General features: G+C 36.8%; 1 protein-coding gene and 1 non-coding gene across 2 annotated transcripts in view; one reads left to right on the top strand and one right to left on the bottom strand.

The window, feature by feature from the left end:
- Positions 1–18,206, bottom strand: part of PPIL4 (peptidylprolyl isomerase like 4) — a 42,058-nt gene that overhangs the window by 10,925 nt on the left and 12,927 nt on the right. Inside the window, exons 6-11 of the mRNA XM_012452521.3 lie at positions 17,825–17,921; positions 16,563–16,679; positions 9,237–9,361; positions 8,064–8,130; positions 3,375–3,486; positions 1,463–1,559 (exon numbers count right to left, since the gene is read on the bottom strand). Coding sequence (XP_012307944.2) covers positions 1,463–1,559; positions 3,375–3,486; positions 8,064–8,130; positions 9,237–9,361; positions 16,563–16,679; positions 17,825–17,921 — 615 coding nt within the window. The remainder of the gene's footprint in view (positions 1–1,462; positions 1,560–3,374; positions 3,487–8,063; positions 8,131–9,236; positions 9,362–16,562; positions 16,680–17,824; positions 17,922–18,206) is intronic.
- Positions 1,003–1,064, top strand: LOC135268553 (U7 small nuclear RNA). Its single transcript, XR_010336858.1, has one exon. It is a non-coding gene; the product is annotated as a U7 small nuclear RNA (small nuclear RNA).

Genomic DNA, 18,206 nt, shown 5'->3' with positions numbered 1-18,206 from the left:
TATTATTTTCAGACCAAATCCCAGCTTCTTGTTTGGTCTGTCTGCATGTGAAAGCCTCTCCTCATGCTGATTTTATCAGCTTCCTTCACTTTATCCAGCTCTAACACCTCACAATGTTTTATGCATTGTAGACAGTCAACACATCTTAAAACAGGAATATAGACCAGGTCAACCTGATACTCATCTTTCTTGATGAGTACTTGGAAAAGAAATGTCTACATAACATGTATGGAAAAAAAATTCCTGAAATACCAATAGAAACTAGGAAACAAAGACACCATTTACCAGAAAGAATCACAAAAGAAAGAACTTTGGCAATGTGTGGAGTGATATATTTATAATGGGAAAAATTAGTGAACAAATTAAAATGTCATAATATAAACAGTATCTTTCGGCTGGGTATGGTGGCTCATGCCTGTAATCCTAGCACTTTGGGAGGCCGAGGCGGGCAAATCACGAGGTCAGAAGATCAAGACCATCCTGGCCAACATGGTGAAACCCTGTCTCTACTAAAGTATAGAAATTAGCTGGGCGTGGTGGTGCACACTTGTAGTCCCAACTACTCAGGAGGCTGAGGCAGGAGAATTGCTTGAAGCCAGGAGGCAGAGATTGCACTGCACTCCGGCCTAGTGACAGAGCGAGACTCCATCTGAAAAAAAAAAAAAAAAAAAAAAAGCCAGTATGTTCCACTGCTTTTTACATGTCTCAATCTAAAACTTGGAAGAACCTGAAGTAAATGGTCAAGTCAATGGATTTCTTTTAATCCTATAAAAGTGAACTCTTGCACTCAGTAGAAACCCAATAAGTATGTGTTGTTTAAATTATAATATACTATACAGAAAGAAGTAACCTAATTTTGTAACAGAGAACAATAGGATTTTGTTATCTACATAAAAAAGTTAAACATAAGAGTGGTTAGCACAAAGGATTCAGCTTAGCAATAATAAATTTCTGATTATGAGGAATAAAAAACATTAAAATTCCATACAGAAAATATAAAGCTAGTGTTACAGCTCTTTTAAAATTTGCCTAGCAGGCTTTCCAGTTTTTGTAGGAAAGCCCCCCAAAAAAGAAAATACAAATCTTACCTGAAGATCTGCTGAGAATATGCTAAGTAGGAAAGTACTTAACTTAGAGTAGGAAGGTACTGATAAAAGAATTAGGCTACAGATTTCTTTCAACCTTAACTTTTTCCATACACTAGAGTATAGTGAAAAAGCAAAGTATATGTAAGATCTTAAAAAGAGATGATAGCACTGAAATGTCCTTTGACATGATAAAAAAATAAATTAAATTTTAAAAAAAGAAAAGAGATAATGATAAACTAAGTTACTTCCTCACAATCTGGATTCAGGAACTTTGTCTTCTATAGCTTTTGTGACTTTTGATAACACATCACACAGAACTCTACACATAGCAGATAGTCAATATATATTAACTAACTGATTCTTGGTAAGGATACTCTTGTTTGGGCTTTACTTTATCTTTCAGAACCAAATTAGATGATTTATCCTGTTCTTTTTCATATTCCTTGAAATCACTCTTGGTATATTTCCCACCTATTTATTAAAAAAAGAAGAAGAAAATTGCTTAGTAAAAAAAAAAACAACCTAGTTAATCAAGAACAATAATTATTTTATAAAAGGTGTAAGAGCTATTTTATAAATGGCATATATCGAGAGACAGAAAAAGGGAATAAAAGAATCATAGTAATTCCATCTCCATTACTAATTTAACTGAAATCAGATATCCATTTTGCTAGGTAGCCACATGCTGCCACCTAACGATATATGTGAATATTACAACATCAAACTTTCAAATAAATTACACACAAATGCAATGTTCAAGTAGAGCCACTAAGTCCATGACAACATTAAGTCCAATGGAAAACGGAGAATTTGGGACCTGAGTTTAAGATCTGAAAGACCAGGTTTGGAAGAAGTGAGACTTTAAGAGACCTTTTAAGATCTAACAAGAGATACTCTGCTGCCAAATGGCAACTTCCTTGCCTACTTCAGTCACATTAATAATTTCTTCCTTCTCTCAACTCCCATAAAGTAATAGAATCCACCAAACAATTCAGCAATTCACAACTAGTGTTTTTCTTTCTTACTAAAAACAGACCAAAAAAAAGTTCATTAAAATCATGGGAAATAAGTGTTATAGAAAAATAAAGTAACCCTAAAATTCCCAGTAAAATTTAGCATTACATGTGAGTAACTATCAAAGTAAAACCTTTTAAAAACACTACATAAAAAACCTAAAACTTATTTCAACATACAAGAGACCCAACTTTAAGACTGATATGCTACCAGGAATTTATTTGACATATGTGTATGTATATGTGGGAAATGTAATATGTATAGGGGTAAAACATACTGCTATGGACATGAAAGAGTAAAAATTTAGAAAACTTAATAGGACTGGTTCATTTTATATACTCACATGAACTGATTTCTTAGATACACTGTTAAGTGAAAAATGCAAGGTACAAAAACAGTATGTATAGACTGCATCCTTTGTATTTTCTTTTTTAAAAGGAGAAAATCATATATATATATGCATGCAGATATATATTCAAAGACTTTAGGGGAAAATTAGTACCAATAGGTAATAATGGTTGCCTGGAAGAAATTAGATATGAGGAGCAGGAATGAATGAGACTTTTATCTACCTTTTCATGGACCTTTTCTATTTTGCATCATATGACAACTAAAACAAACTTTAAAAAATTTAAGTTGTGTACCTAAAAAACTCAAACCACCATAAAGTCAAAATAATTACTTTGGAAACATATCATGTCTGCAGCGGATAATTATTAGTAGTTTATAATACAGTCAAACATAGAAAATATAATTTTTCATCAGTTTAAAATACACACATACTCACACACACAAACACACTCTACCTCAGTTTCTAGACAGCAGGTTTGTAAAATTATAAATGGCAGAAGTTACATGAATTAATATTTCTCCTAATTAACAGCACTCAATCAAAGGCTCACATAAGCATGAAAAGCACAACAAAAATAAGGCCAGGCGCAGTGGCTCACGCCTGTAATCCCAGCACTTTGGGAGGCCAAGGTGAATGAATTACCTGAAGTCAGGAGTTGGAAACCAGCCTGACCAACATGGTGAAACCCTGTCTCTACTAAAAATACAAAACTTATTTGGGCATGGTGGCACGTGGTTGTAATCCAGCTACTTGGGAGGTTGAGGCATGATAATGGCTTGAACCCGATAGACAAAGGTTGCAGTGAGCCAAGATCACGCCACTGCACTCCAGCCTGGGCAACAGAGTAAGCCTCCATCTCCACAAAAAAAAAAAAAAAGAAAGAAAGCAGAGCAAACACAAAAGAAGATAAACCATCATACCTTTTCCTTTCCATTTAACCTTTGCAACAGACTGGCTAAAATCCACATGTATTCTTCTGTCATCTATAAGTACATTGTCCATTTTGAAGAATGCTTTCTCACAATCTTCTTCCTGATAATAATTATAAAAACTCAAGCATAAATCTTTATGGAAAAGATTTCTGTAGCTAGAATACTGAAAATACAAAAAATCTGTTGTTACAAAAATTAATGTTTGAATACTTATTACACACCAGATGCTGTTAAATGTTTTGTATCTATCATCTCAAATAACTCTGGTAACAACCCCATGAAGTACTATCTAATATTATCTCCATTTTCTCAATGAGAAAACAGACTAAAATTTAGAGAAGCATAGAAGTTGTCGACAAGAGTCAGAGCCAGGATTTTAAAGAGGCAGTTCGACTGCAGTAGACGGATAAATACACACTTACTGACTGTATTATACAAGTTCACAATCCTTTTTACTCAAAATCCAAAAACATCCTGAAAAGTGAAAGTTGTTTTCGTAAGTTTGGTGTTAAAATTTATTCGGCAGCAACACTGGACCTAATGGTAGGTTATGACTTTTTTTTAATCCACTTAGTATGAATATTCATTTGTTTCACTGCAGAAATACTTTTGTGATGGCTTACGAAATGCTGACCCAGAAGGATATTACATAATCACGGATGTAATATGTATGTGTGTGTATGCATATACACAGTATTACCTTTCTGAATTCTGAAAAATTCTAAATTAGGAAGCCTGCTTATTCTCAGGGGTTTTAGATAACAAACTGTGAGCCTGCAATACCAAGGTGTGTGCTACATAAGAATCCTTCCTGTCAGTAGCTTCCCAACTCTAAATCCCTGTTTCTGACACTGACAGTGACATATTTCAACTCAGCACTGATCAATTTTCTTTTATATTCCTGGAAACTTATTCTTACTAGAGATAATTCAAAGAGAAACAGATAAAATAGTTTATTTATTATGTGTCAAAAATAAAATTAATTATAAACTCATGAAGATACAGACAAAACTTTATTCATCTTTGTAACTACATCATTTAGAACATCATATGCCATGGTATCTAAAACATAGGTAATCAGTGTATGTTTCATGAATCTGACTAATTATTCTCAGGCAAGTATAATTCTATCACCATGCCATTTCTGCAAAGAGAAAGTGCTCAGATCACTTTTTCAGGAGGATAGTATTTGCAAATACTCAATTTACTTACACCTAAATAATAGGTAAGAAATCTCTTCAAAATTAAGAAACTGATTCAAAAATATATATATATAAATTCAAAAGTCAAAAACAGCTATCACAATCTTCAAAAACAACAAAGTTAAAAGACTCACACTGTAAGTTAGCAAGACATTATAAACCTACAGTGATTAACACAATATAACAGTGGTATATGAATAGACAAATATATCAGTGCAACAGTATAGCATCTAGAAACAGACTTTATACATATATGGATACCTGATTTATAACAAAGGTGGTACTACAAAGTTGTGGGACAGGACAACTTTTTTATTATTTTCATCAGTAGAGACCTCAGAGAAAAGGATAACCTTTTAAATAAATGGTGCTGAGTGTCACTTGGCAATCCAAGAAAAATGAAATGATGTAATAGACATACACAAAAAGCATTTTACCGAATTGAATGGAAAACAATTTCACAACATAACTTCTAAAAATAATACAGGAGAATATCCTCAAGTCTTTGAAGTAGACAAAGATTTTTTAAATAGACCATTAAAAAAAAAGAAAAATACTGACAAACTCAACCATTAAAATTAGAAATTTATTTATCAAAAGACACCATTAAGAAAGGAAAAAGGGGGCCAGGCGTGGCAGCTCACACCTGTAATCCCAGCACTTTGGGAGGCTGAGGTGGGCAGATCACAAGGTCAGGAGTTTGAGACCAGCCTGGCCAATATGGTGAAACCCCGTCTCTAATAAAGATACAAAAATTAGCTGGGCGTGGTGGAGGACACCTATACTTCCAGCTACTTGGGAGGCTGAGGCAGGAGACTTGCTTGAACCCAGGAGGCAGAGGGTTGCAGTGAGCTGAGATCGCACCATTTCACTCCAGCCTAGGCGACAGAGCAAGGCTGTCTCAAAAAAAAAGAAAGAAAGGAAAAACGCATGCCTGTGGTCCCAGCTACTCAGGAGGCTTGAGTTGGAGAATGACTTGAGCCCACGAGTTCAAAGTCCAGCCTGGGCAAAACACAGAGATCCTGTCCCTTAAAAAAAGAGAAAAAAGGAAGGGAAAAAAAAAGGAGGCTGCGTGCAGTGGCTCACACCTGTAATCCCAGCACTTTGGGAGGCAGAAGCAGGTGGATTACTTGAGTTTGGGAGTTCAAGACCAGCCTGATCAACATGGAGAAACACCGTCTCTACTACAAATACAAAATTAGCCAGGTGTGGTGGTGCATGCCTGTAATTCAAGCCACTTGGTGGGAGGCTGAGGCAGGAGAATTGCTTGAACCTGGTAGGTAGAGGTTGCAGTGAGCCAAGATCACACCATTGCACTCCAGCCTGGGCAACAAGAGTGAAATTTCATCTCAAAAAAAAAAAAAAAGTAAAAGGAAATCCACAGAGCAGAGATATCTGTATCACATATAAACAACAACAACAAAAAGCTTGCCTCCAGAAAATATAAAGAATCCTTAGAGATCAATAAAAAAGCAAAACAGCAGATACAGTGGTTCACACCTGTAATTCCAGTACTTTAGGTGGCCAAGGCAGGTGGATCACTTGAGGTCAGGAGTTCAAGACCAGCCCGGCCAAAATTATGAAACCCCGTATCTACTAAAAATATTAAAATGAGCTAGGTGTAGTGACACGCAACTGTAATACCAGCTACTTGGGAGCCTGAGGCAGGATAATCGCTTGAAACTGGGAGGTGGAGGTTGCAGTGAGCTGAGATCATGCCACTGCACTTCAGCCTGGGCGACAGAGCAAAACTGTCTCACAAAAAGAAAAAGAAAAAAAAATGGTATAGCTCCAGAAAACTGAAAAACATGGGCAGTCATTAGCCTATGTGCTACAAATGAAATAAAATTTTCTTTGTGATGAAATAAATAATAGATTCTATAGTGTCAATGAAAGAATGCTAATGCAGGTCTACAAGTTTTCACAACAAACCAAAGGTAAAGGTCTTTCTGCTGGCACCAATGTACCTTGTAAGTATCATTTCTGGTACACAGTGCCTACGTATATCTTTATGTGTCTATCTTCCTCAACCCTCCATGATTTATCTTGTATCCCTAAGCCTTATTGCTGTGTCTGAAAACATAAAAGGTATTCCATAAATGCTTAATAATTAGAACTTAGAATGAGCTACTATTGGATACATATTAGTCTGAAGTTGCATTAAAAAACAGCATACCATAGCATAATGTAAACTCAATGGGAACAGAATCACACATATCTGAGTTCAAATCCTAGCTATGACATTCATTTACTAGGTGTGTGATTTTGAACAAGTCACATTAACATTATGTGTCTCAGTGAACTTATCTGGTAAAGGGAATGGTCCCTATCTTATAGAACTGTGAGGATTAAATGCAGCAAAAGTAACATAATGCCTAGCTTAAAGTAAATATTTGAGCAACATAAGCTATCATCATTATTACAGCTCTAGAAGGGACCATCTAATCTAATACCCAAGTTTTATTTATAGGAAGGTAAGGCCTAGAAAGAAGGGTTAACTAAATTGCCAAGTATCATACAATAGCTAGCTAGTGACAAAAGAGGGACTAATATTTAGATTTTAACATCCAGTTCAGTTCTCTTTCTATTATTCACTTTTATCTCAAGTAACAGGGAAAAATTATTAGAGTCTATGAGGCCAGGAGCGGTGGCTCACACCTGTAATTCTAGCACTTTGAGAGGCTGAGGCAGGCAGATCACAAGGTCAGGAGTTCGAGACCAGCCTGACCAACGTGGTGAAACCCCATCTCTACTAAAAGTACAAAAATTAGCTGAGCATGGTGGTGCACACCTGTAATCCCAGCTACTCAGGAGGCTGAAGTAGAAGAATCACTTGAACCTGAGGGGCAGAGGTTGCAATGAGCCGAGATTGCGCCACTGCACTCCAGCCTGGGTGACAGAGCAAGACTCTGTGTCAAAAAAAAAAAGTCCATGAAGGCCTTTATCTAGTTCTAAAGACTGGCTGGCTGCGATGGCTCATGCCTGTAATCCCAGCACTTTGGGAGGCCAAGGAGGGCAGATCTCTTTAGGTCAGGAGTTCAAGACCAGCCTGGCCAATATAGTGACACCCCATCTCTAAAAATACAAAAAAAATTAGCAGGGCATGGTGGTGGGCACCTATAACCAGCTACTCGGGAAGCTGAGGCAGAAGAATCTCTTGAACCCAGGAGGTGAAGGTTGCAGTGAGCCAAGACAAGGCCATTGCATTCCATCCTGGGTGACAGAGCAAGACCCTGTCTCAGAAAAAGTTCTAAAGATACTTTCATGCAGATTGCACCTGAACCTAAAGTAAAAGTATGGATATTAACATCAACAGATGTTGGATTTATCCCCATATGAATACAATAAAGTTAATTTTGAGGAGTGCCAAAAGAAAGGGCAATTCTAGAAACTAGAAAAAATTCTACAATTTTTCGTATTTTAATATCATATAAAAGCAAATAAATACCAAACTTATGTCTACATTATGACATACCTTTTCAAATTCAATAAAAGCATAACAGAGGGACTCTCCTGTCTTCCAGTCCCGGATAACTTCACAACTGAAAGAAAGTATTTTAAAGTGACTTAAAAAAAAAAGTGGGGGGTCGGGGAGAAAGCATTCACTCTCACTCTTCAAAACTTAAGAAGAAATAAGTCAGTTATTACAAGGCAAAGTTAAATTCATGGATTTTTCCAAATTTCTTTAATAACAATTCTTTTTTAAAAAATAGTTCACCAAACCAGTAACTAAATTATCTAAATTTTACTCTAAATGCCCTATGCAGGCCTATAGTCCTAAATCCCTTAAGCACTGAAGGAAGAATAAAAATATTTAATTTTCATTTGGCAAAATGAAACTGCTAAAGATTTTTAAAATCATAACACTTTTCTAGTCCAAATATAGATGAATTATAGAATATCTAATATTACTTTAGAATAATGTATGCATATTCATACATATGTTTAGTAAGTTTAAGCTTTGAAATTTTTGATTTTTAATAGTCAAATTAATAGCTCTAATTTAACACTGTAAGCACAATGTTAATTACAAAACTAATATACCATAATAACCAAGTGAAAAGGCCAATAAGCTGGAGTTGAAAGCACCTGGCTTGTCCCTTTCCCCAAGTGTCATAAATCTCATTTTAAAAACCTGAAATGAAAGGAAACCCTAAATATAATACTTTTTAATCAATGACAAAATAGTCCCCTTCCTCACAGACATACTAGTTTCACAGACTTTTTCATTTATGCAGGGAAAATTAGCCAAAAGAAAAATTTTGGAAAATTTAGTTTTAAATTAATTTTGACATAAACTGCTGTTAATTTTAGGAGTTAAATGAGATAAATATTTTAAATATTAAAGAAAGCTGTTAACGCATATTACAAAACTAGATTTAAATTGTTCCTTTCATTTCCTGTTTTAGAGTGAAAATGTGTGGGGAGCGGGAGATTCAACTATTTACCTCTATATGTGTGTGTATATATGTATGTACACACACACATATACACTTTTCTTCCCTACTGTCCAAAGACTCACCTGTAAAAATTCACCAGTACAAAATTCACCTAGAATTCACAGAATCATCAATATATGTCATTAGAAAACCACCAACGGAATACCTCTTTTTTTCCAAATTTCTCTTTCACTAATTCTAATGATTACCTTCTTATTGGCCCGAATCTAGAGAATATTATTTCCAGATCCTCATCTGTGGTCACTGGGTTCAATTTACACACAAACAGCACATTTTCTGGAGGTTTAATGTCTGCATCAGGTAGGTCTCCCACCTAAATTATAAACAAACAAAAACATAAATCCATTCCTATTTAGTTTCCATTCTAAATCTTATCCAATCCCCACAATGCTGATTTCCTTAAAACATCTAAGTTTATATTATACACTCCAGGCTCTGGAAAAGAAATCCAAGTAAGATTTCAAAATTTGAACTATACTGTTCCTATTCTTAACAATAGTAATAGCTAATATTTGCATAACTCATACTTTGTGTGAATATTGCTTGTGACTTCAGATATATTGCACTAATTTTTTAAACAATCCTGCAATTACCATTTTAAAGACAGTACAGTGGCTGAGCTCGGTGGCTCACGCCTGTAATCCCAGCACTTTGGGAGGCCAAGGTGGGTAGATCACTTGAGGTCAGGAGTTCAAGACCAGCCTGGGCAACCTGGTAAAACCCTATCTCTACTAAAAATACAAAAATTAGATGAGCGTGGTGGTATGCACCTGTAGTCCTAGCTACTTGGGATGCTGAGGCAGGAGAATTGCTTAAACCCAGGAGGCAGAGGTTGCAGTGAGCTGAGATAATACAACACTGCACTCCAGCCTGGGTGACAAGAGATTGAGATTCCATCTCAAAAATAAATAAATATAATAAATAAATAAACAAGTAAATGAAATGAAGACAAGTAAAGTGAAATTTTAAAAAGTTAAACAAGTAACTTGCCCAAGGCCACACAGTGGTAAACAACAGTGCTGGGATTTGAACCTAGATTTACCTGTCTTCAAAGCCCAATTTTACCCCTACTTTTCCTTTCTTCAAGTGTTTGATACATTTTTTAAAGGATAAGAATTTATGTAAAGTACACGTAAGTAATAAAGCATTAAAAATGAAATCACTATGATGCTACCACCTAGCTTAAGAACTAAAATGTCAGCCGGGCGCGGTGGCTCACGCCTATAATCCTAGCACTTTGGGAGGCTGAGGCGTGTGGATCACGAGGTCAAGAGATCGAGACGATCCTGGTCAACATGGTGAAACCCCGTCTCTACTAAAAATAAAAAAAAAATTAGCTGGGCATGGTGGCTCATGCCTGTAATCCCAGCTACTCGGGAGGCTGAGGCAGGAGAATTGCCTGAACCCAGGAGGCGGAGGTTGCGGTGAGCCGAGATCGCGCCATTGCACTCCAGCCTGGGTAACAAGAACGAAACTCTGTCTCAAAAAAAAAAAAAAGAACTAAAATGTCGCCTGATCCCATTCTCCCTCTGCCTCCTCATCAGAGACAATGAATACGCTGCTTTTTTATTTTCCTTTTTGGTCACTTCTTTGTATATCATCAGAATTTTGCCACATATGCATGCAACTCTATGCAATATATTGTTTAGTTTTGCTTGTTTTTGAACTTTTGAAAAATATAATCATACTCAAGCTAGGCTTCTGTGATTTGTAATGCCCAATTCTTTCCACATAATTGTTCAATATGGAATAGTAACAATTCCTGGATAATGTTTCTAGCTTTTGTCTCTTACACTCACCCTTTGGCCTTCTACTTCAGCCAAACTAAAGTCAACTTCACAATCAACTAGGACAATGAACACAGCAGGTCACTTCCTACTGAAAACCACTGAGGGTGACAGTAAAAGAGAACCATGATGATGGTATTGGTCTTATTATGGGAAAATTGTATTTCCCATGAGCCCTTAGATAGGGTAATAATATTCCTTTATACATGTATTCAAACACTCTCTCACAGATGATTTCTGAAAAGATCACCTGCAAAGTGTCTCCTTTTGAGTAAACACATCCTTTCCCCCAAAATTTTGAAAATAAAAAACAGTGAGAAGCAACAGAGCCAGTAAGATCTGCTCAATGATTCTGAAGTCTATCAGAAGACAACATTATGTCCAATAAGAAGTATCAGCCAGGCATGATAGCTCACGGCTGTAATACCAACACTTTGGGAGGCTGTGGTGGGAGGATCACTTGAAACCAGGAATTTGAGACCAACCCAAACAACATACTAAGACCTTGTCTCTATAGTAAATTTAAAAAATAGCCAGGCAAGGCAGTGTGAGTAGTTCTAGCTACTCAGAAAGTTGGGTGGACGCTTGGGTCCTGGAGGTTTTGAGGCAGCAGTGAGCTATGATCACACCACTGTACTACAGCCTAGGAAACAGAGTGAGATCCTGCCTCTAAAAAAGAAAAAAAGAAAGAGTATCAAAACACAGAAAAAGAAGAGCAAATTAGGAAAAATCCTCCAAAGCACCTATAATGGCAGAAAGAAAGCACAAATGAGAAAAAAAGTTAATGAGTCAAAAAAGAGGTTGCTATACTACTTAGTCAAAGCTAACTGTAAAATACTATTAGGAAATTTAAAGCATTCATAATAGCTATGAGGTTCAAAACTAATTTTGCAAAACACTAGCTGAGGCTGGTAACAGTGTCTCACGCTTGTAAGCCCAGCACTTTGGGAGGTCGAGGCGAGTGGATCACAAGGTTAGGAGTTCGAGACCAACCTGACCAACATGGTGAAACCCCGTCTCTACTAAAAATACAAAAATTAGCCAGGCATGGTGGCATGCATCTGTAATCCAAGTACTTGGGAGGCTGAGGCAAGAGAGCTGCTTGAAGCTGGGAGGCAGAGGTTGCAGCAAGCCGAGATCATGCCACTGCACTCCAGTCTGGGTGACAGAGCAAGACTCTATCTCAAAAAAAAAACAACACTAGCTGAATTATCACTGCATTATAAACAAATGCAAATAAAGAAAGAGAAACAAATGTTCTTAGAAAAGAGAAGATGAAACATGTTAATAAAAATCAAAAGGACACAGAATCACCTTTTAGAATGACTAAAATCCAAAACAATACCACCACCAAGTGCTGGCAAGGATGTGAGGCAAAAGAAACTCATTCATTGTTGGTAGGACTGTAAAATGTAAAGCCACTGTGGTAGACAATTTGGCAGTTTCTTACAAAGTGAAATCATTCAATCCAGCATCTGAACTAGGAGTTTACCTAGCTATTTACTGAAATGCACTGAAACTTTATGCCTACACAAAAATCTGCATGCAAATGTTTACAGCAGCTTTATTCACAATTACCAAAACTTGGAAAAAAACCAAGGTATCTTTTAATAGGTAAAAAATAAACAAGCTGTGATACATCCATACAATTAAATTTTACTTAGCAATGAAAAGACATGAGCTATCAGCCATGCATGGTGGCTCATGCCCGTAATCCCAACACTTTGGGAAGCCAAGGCAGGAGAATCACTTGAACCTAGGAGTTCAGGATCAGCCTGAGCAACACAGGTGAGATTCCATCTCTACAAAAAAATTGTTAAATTAGCCGGGTGTGGTGGTGTGTGCCTACAGCCCCAGCTATTCAAGAGGCTGAGGCAGAAAGACTGCTTGAGCTCAGAAGTTCAAGGTTATAGTAAGCTATGATAGCACCACTGCACTCTAGCCTGGGTGACAGAGCAAGACTTTGTTTCAAAAAAAAAAAAAAAGAAATGAAATCCCAGGTGGGCAACAGAGTGAGACTGTCTCTACAAAAAAATAAAATTAGCCACATATGGTGGCACATGCCTGTGGTTCCAGCTACTTGGGAGGCTGAGGTAGGAGGATTACTTGAGCCTGGGAGGTTAGGGTGCAGTGAGCCATTATTGTACCACTGCACTCCAGTTCGTGCAACAGAGCAAGAACCTGTCTCAAAAAAAAAAAAAAAAAAGGAAAAGGAAGAATGGGAGTGAAGGAAGGAAAAGGAAAAGGCGAGAAAAGGAGAGGAAGGAGGGAGGGAGGGAGGGAGGGAGGAAAGGAGGAAAGGAAGGAAGGAAGGAATAGTGGAACCTTAAATGCATACTGCTAAGTGAAAGAAGACAGTCTGAAAAGGCTACATACTCTATGATTCCAACTATATGATACTTTGAAAATGCCAAAACTATATAGGCATTAAAAATATCAGTAGTTGCCAAAAACTGGGTGTTGGGGGTAGAGATGAACAGGTAGAGCCCAGGGGATTTCTCAGGGAAACTACCCTGTATGATCCTGTAAGGGTAGATAAATGTTATCATACATCTGTCAGTTCCACAGAATGTACAACACAAAGCTTGAATTCTAAAGTATACCATAAATTTTAGTTAATAATGTATCAATATTGGCTCATCAATTGTTAACAAATATATCACAATAATGCAAGAATGAGGGACAGAGGGAGTACACAGAAACTCTCTGTACTTTCTATTCAATGTTTCTATAATCCCAAAATTGCTCTACAAATTATCTATTTATTAAAAGCAAAACCAAAATAAGAATCCATGAGTCAACACTGATAATGAATGGATAGATGAGAGTTAAGAAGGGAGGGCTCGGCCGGGCGCGGTGGCTCAAGCCTGTAATCCCAGCACTTTGGGAGGCCGAGGCGGGTGGATCACGAGGTCGAGAGATCGAGACCATCCTGGTCAACATTGTGAAACCCCGTCTCTATTAATACAAAAAAATTAGCTGGGCACGGTGGCGTGTGCCTGTAATCCCAGCTACTCAGGAGGCTGAGGCAGGAGAATTGCCTGAACCCAGGAGGCGGAGGTTGCGGTGAGCCGAGATCGCGCCATTGCACTCCAGCCTGGGTAACAAGAGCGAGACTCCGTCTCAAAAAAAAAAAAAAAAAAAAAAAAGAAGGGAGGGCTCGGCCAGGCACGGTGGCTCACGCCTGTAATCCCAGCACTTTGGGAGGCTGAGGCAGGCAGATCACGAGGTCAGGAGGTCAAGACCAGCCTAACCAACATGGTGAAACCTCATCTCCACTAAAAATATAAAAATTAGTCAGGTGTGGTGGCAGGCACCTGTAATCCCAGCTACTCAGGAAAATTGCTTGAACCCAGGAGGCAGAGGTTGCAGTGAGAAGAGATCGCGCCATTACACTCCAACCTGGGTGACAGACAGAGACTCCCTCTTAAAAACAAGAAGGGAGGGCTCTTCTTACAGTAGAATGCAGGCTGGTAATTGTTTAAAGGGTGGTGGAGTTGGGAAAATACGAATTTGCATTTAACCAGAGTCAAGACTGGTACAGTCAGGAATCACAAATGGCGGAGAAATTTATGGGGGAAATTTGACAAGGAATAAGACACTTGAAATATCTCAAAGTGTCTAGCCACAGATTATCTATTGGAGACACTGGGCAGTGGATTACCATGACCAAGTAACCAAAATTACCATCAAGGAACTGATGAATATTGTACACCTCCAGATGTGACATCTGAGAAGGACAGAACATCACTCATGTAATGTTTTGGCTGTGGGTGCATAACCTGAATCTAATCATGAGGCAAGAGTAGATAATCCTAAATCGAAAAATATTCTATTGGCAGGGTTCAGTAGTTCACGCCTATAATCCCAGCATTTTGGGAGGCTGAGCCAGGTGGATCGCCTGAGGTCGGAGTTCGAGACCAGCCTGGCCAGCATAGTAAAACTCGTCTCTACTAAAAATACAAAAATTAGCTGGGTTTGGTGGCAGGCACCTGTAATCCCAGCTACCCAGGAGGCTGAGACAGGAGAATCGCTTAATTCTGGGAGGTGGAGGTTGCAGTGAGCTGAGATCACGCCATTGACTTCCAGCCTGAGCAACAAAGGAAGACAATATCTCAAAAAAAAAAAAAAAAAGCAAAGAAAAATATTCTATAAAATAAATGCAACAGATGATAAGTCATGAGCTGGATTCTAGTCTGGAGGAGGAAACGATTATAAAAGGATATTATTAAAACTGTCAAAATTGGAATATAAACTAATTTGTCACTTTTAAATTTTCTGATTTTGATAACTACACTGTGAATATGTATATATTGTTATACATATTGAATGCTGTTGCTCTTAGGAAATACACACTGATTAAGCGGTAAAGGGAAATGACAGGCAACTTACTGTCAAATAGTCCAGAAAAAAATATGTGTGTTTATGTGCTTGAATAATCAGAGAGAGAGAAAAAGAGAGAATCATAAAACAAATGTAGCAAAATGTTAAAGACTGGTGAACGTGGGTAAAAGGTATACAGAAGTTCTATGTACTTTTTTCCATAAATTTGAAACTATGTGAAAACAAGTTCTCAAAAGTATGTTAATCTATTTTCTTCTGGCATAAATTTCCAAAGTGTTACTGTTGAAAAGTCTGATACAATCTAAATTCATTCCCTTATAAGTAACTTACTGTTTCTGCCTAGTTGCTCAACATATCTTTCTTTCAAGTGCAGTAATTCTCTTAGAATTTGTATTGGTGTTAGTTGTTCAGGGTCAATACTCTGAGATACACAATGTGCTCATTAAAATGTATATTTTCTTTTTTTTTTAAATTTCAGTAAAGCTTTCTTGAACTATAGCCTTTACTATTTGTTCATTCAGACAGGCGATAGTAACAGAAACTTAAGCCTGGGCAACACGGCGAGATCCTGTCCCTACCAAAAAATTTAAAAATTAGCAGAGCATGGTGGTGTGCAACTGTGGTCTCAGCAACCCAGGAGGCTGAGGCAGGGGCAATGCTTTAGCTGAGGAGTTGGAGGCTGCAGCGAGCTATGGTCATATCGCTGTACTCAAGCCAGAAAAACAGAGTGAGACCCTGTCTCTATAAAATAATAATTAAATAAATAAACTTTAAAACAGACTACAAATCTGAAAGTTCTATTATATAAAATAATAATAAAAACTTTATTATCTATTCATTCAAATTTTTATTATCTATGATATGACAGGTATGTCCATTCTACAAAAATAAGAAATGGAAAATAATACCAAGTAGGTCAATTAATCATCTACTGAATTATTGTTCCTCAAATGACTTCATGTTGTTAGTTATACAGAGAATGTATTTTAGAGTGCTCAGTTTCCACCCATTATTTTCCCCTACAACTACCATTCTGTTTAATCTTAACAGTTGAGTGGTACAATGAAGAGCTATTCTTTAATATACATAAAATTCAGCCCACTAAACACTCTTTAAAAATCAGATGACTATTAAACAACTAAAATTCAATTAATAAGTTAGAGATCCACTTCCCATTGTTTAAAAAGGCACTTAGCACTATATTGACAGTACAGCCAAATTTATTTTCATCTGCATTATTATGCCATACCTAATTTAAACCAGAAAAAAATCATAACTAAATTTTTAATATTTTAAGACTACAAAAGAGCCAGAAACAAACACTCAATTAGTATTATTAAATATATTACAGAACAATTATTTGAACAAAGATAATTATCTTACCATCTCTAAAAGTATAGCCTGAGTTTTAGCCTCTTTTTCTGCCTTTATTTCTTCTACTTCCTCAGCTGATCGTCCTTTGAAATCATCAATTTCTTCATCTGCTCCTATTCGACCACTCTGTAAGGCAGAAGTTACTGATGTATATATTTAAAGAATTTTTTAAAAATCTGAGAAACACGGAAGACATACTTTATTCTTAGTTATATCAAATATGCTAAAACAGCAACTGATCAAGGCAGCAGTGAGCAACAATCACACCACTGCACTCCAGCCTGGGTGACAGCATGAGATCCTATCTCTTAAAAAAAATTGTAATAATTAAACAGCAACTGAGACAAACTTATAAACCTCCAAAATTGATTTAAATTAATTCTAAAGTATTAGCCAAAGTGGGCTTCTGTTAAAATCAAAATAGGCCAGGCGCAATGGCTCATGCCTATAATCCCAGCACTTTGGGAGGTTGAGCCAGGTGGATCACATGAAGTCAGGAGTTCGAGACAAGCCTGGCCAATATGGTGAAACTCTGTCCCTACTAAAAATACAAAAATTAGCCAGGCATGGTGGCACACGCCTATAATCCCAGCTACTCAGGAGGCTAAGGCACACGAGAATCACTTGAACAAGGGAGGCTGAGGTAGCAGTGAGCCACTACACTCCAGCCTGGGCAACAGAGCTGAGACTCTGTCTCAAAAAAAAAAAAAAAAAAAAAAATCAAAATAAATATTTATATGGACACTATTATCCAATTCTAACTGCTGAATGAAGACAAATAATCTTAGAATTAAGCACCAATCCCAAACATAAAGACAAATTCAGCTTTGAGGAAGCCTCACAAACAGAAATTTATACCTTAAAATATGTGGGGGAAAAGTCTGTGCTGTTCCACAGAGATTTCTGGGTTCTAGCCTGGCTCCAGAGTATCCCCAGTTGAAAAGTTACCTCACAAGATGATAGTTTAATTTGGCCTCGAAAACTCCTAAACTAGTTAGATGACAAGAAAAACACTTCCTAAGGTGTTCATGTAAGCTTCCAGAACTGAGGTTGTCCAGTAGAAAAGAAACTGAAGAAAGGAAATTAGGGAAATGAGAAGATAGCTAGAAAAATTAGTATCTCTGTGGAAAAGAAAAAGAACTCTAAACTTGTTCTAGTATAATTAAGTAAAATAATAATTCTGAAAAAATTAACTTTAATAGATGAAAAAGATAAATCCATACAAACTATTAATATGAATGTACATTTAATGATAAGAGGGCTTTACTTACATCTAATTGTTCCCTTGTAGGTTCTGGTGATCGATCAGGGATTAATAAATCAGGAGGGTCATCAAATGGATCATCTAAAATCACCGTATGATTTATCCTTACAAAATAAATCCAAGTCAAATGTTACATTTAAGTTATTTCAGAATCCATATTTTATTAGATTACAAAAAATTACTTGATTATCTGTAATGCCAAAAAAACCCGTATTGCACATGGATATTACTAACCTAGATATACTTTCACAATGAGTGTTACTGTTCTGCATTGAGTGATACCATATTTATTACCCTGCATTACTTTAAGATGTAAACTAATATAACTGTCTAAATCTTAGTACTTTTGCCCCATTTCTCAATTAAAAAACTAAATTAAAGCATTAATA

Source organism: Aotus nancymaae, unplaced genomic scaffold, assembly GCF_030222135.1.
Source record: "Aotus nancymaae isolate 86718 unplaced genomic scaffold, 86718_ANA_hifiasm-v0.15.2.pri h1tg000040l, whole genome shotgun sequence".
Classification (NCBI taxonomy): Eukaryota; Metazoa; Chordata; class Mammalia; order Primates; family Aotidae; genus Aotus; species Aotus nancymaae.
This window is presented reverse-complemented; position numbering and strand designations above follow the sequence as displayed.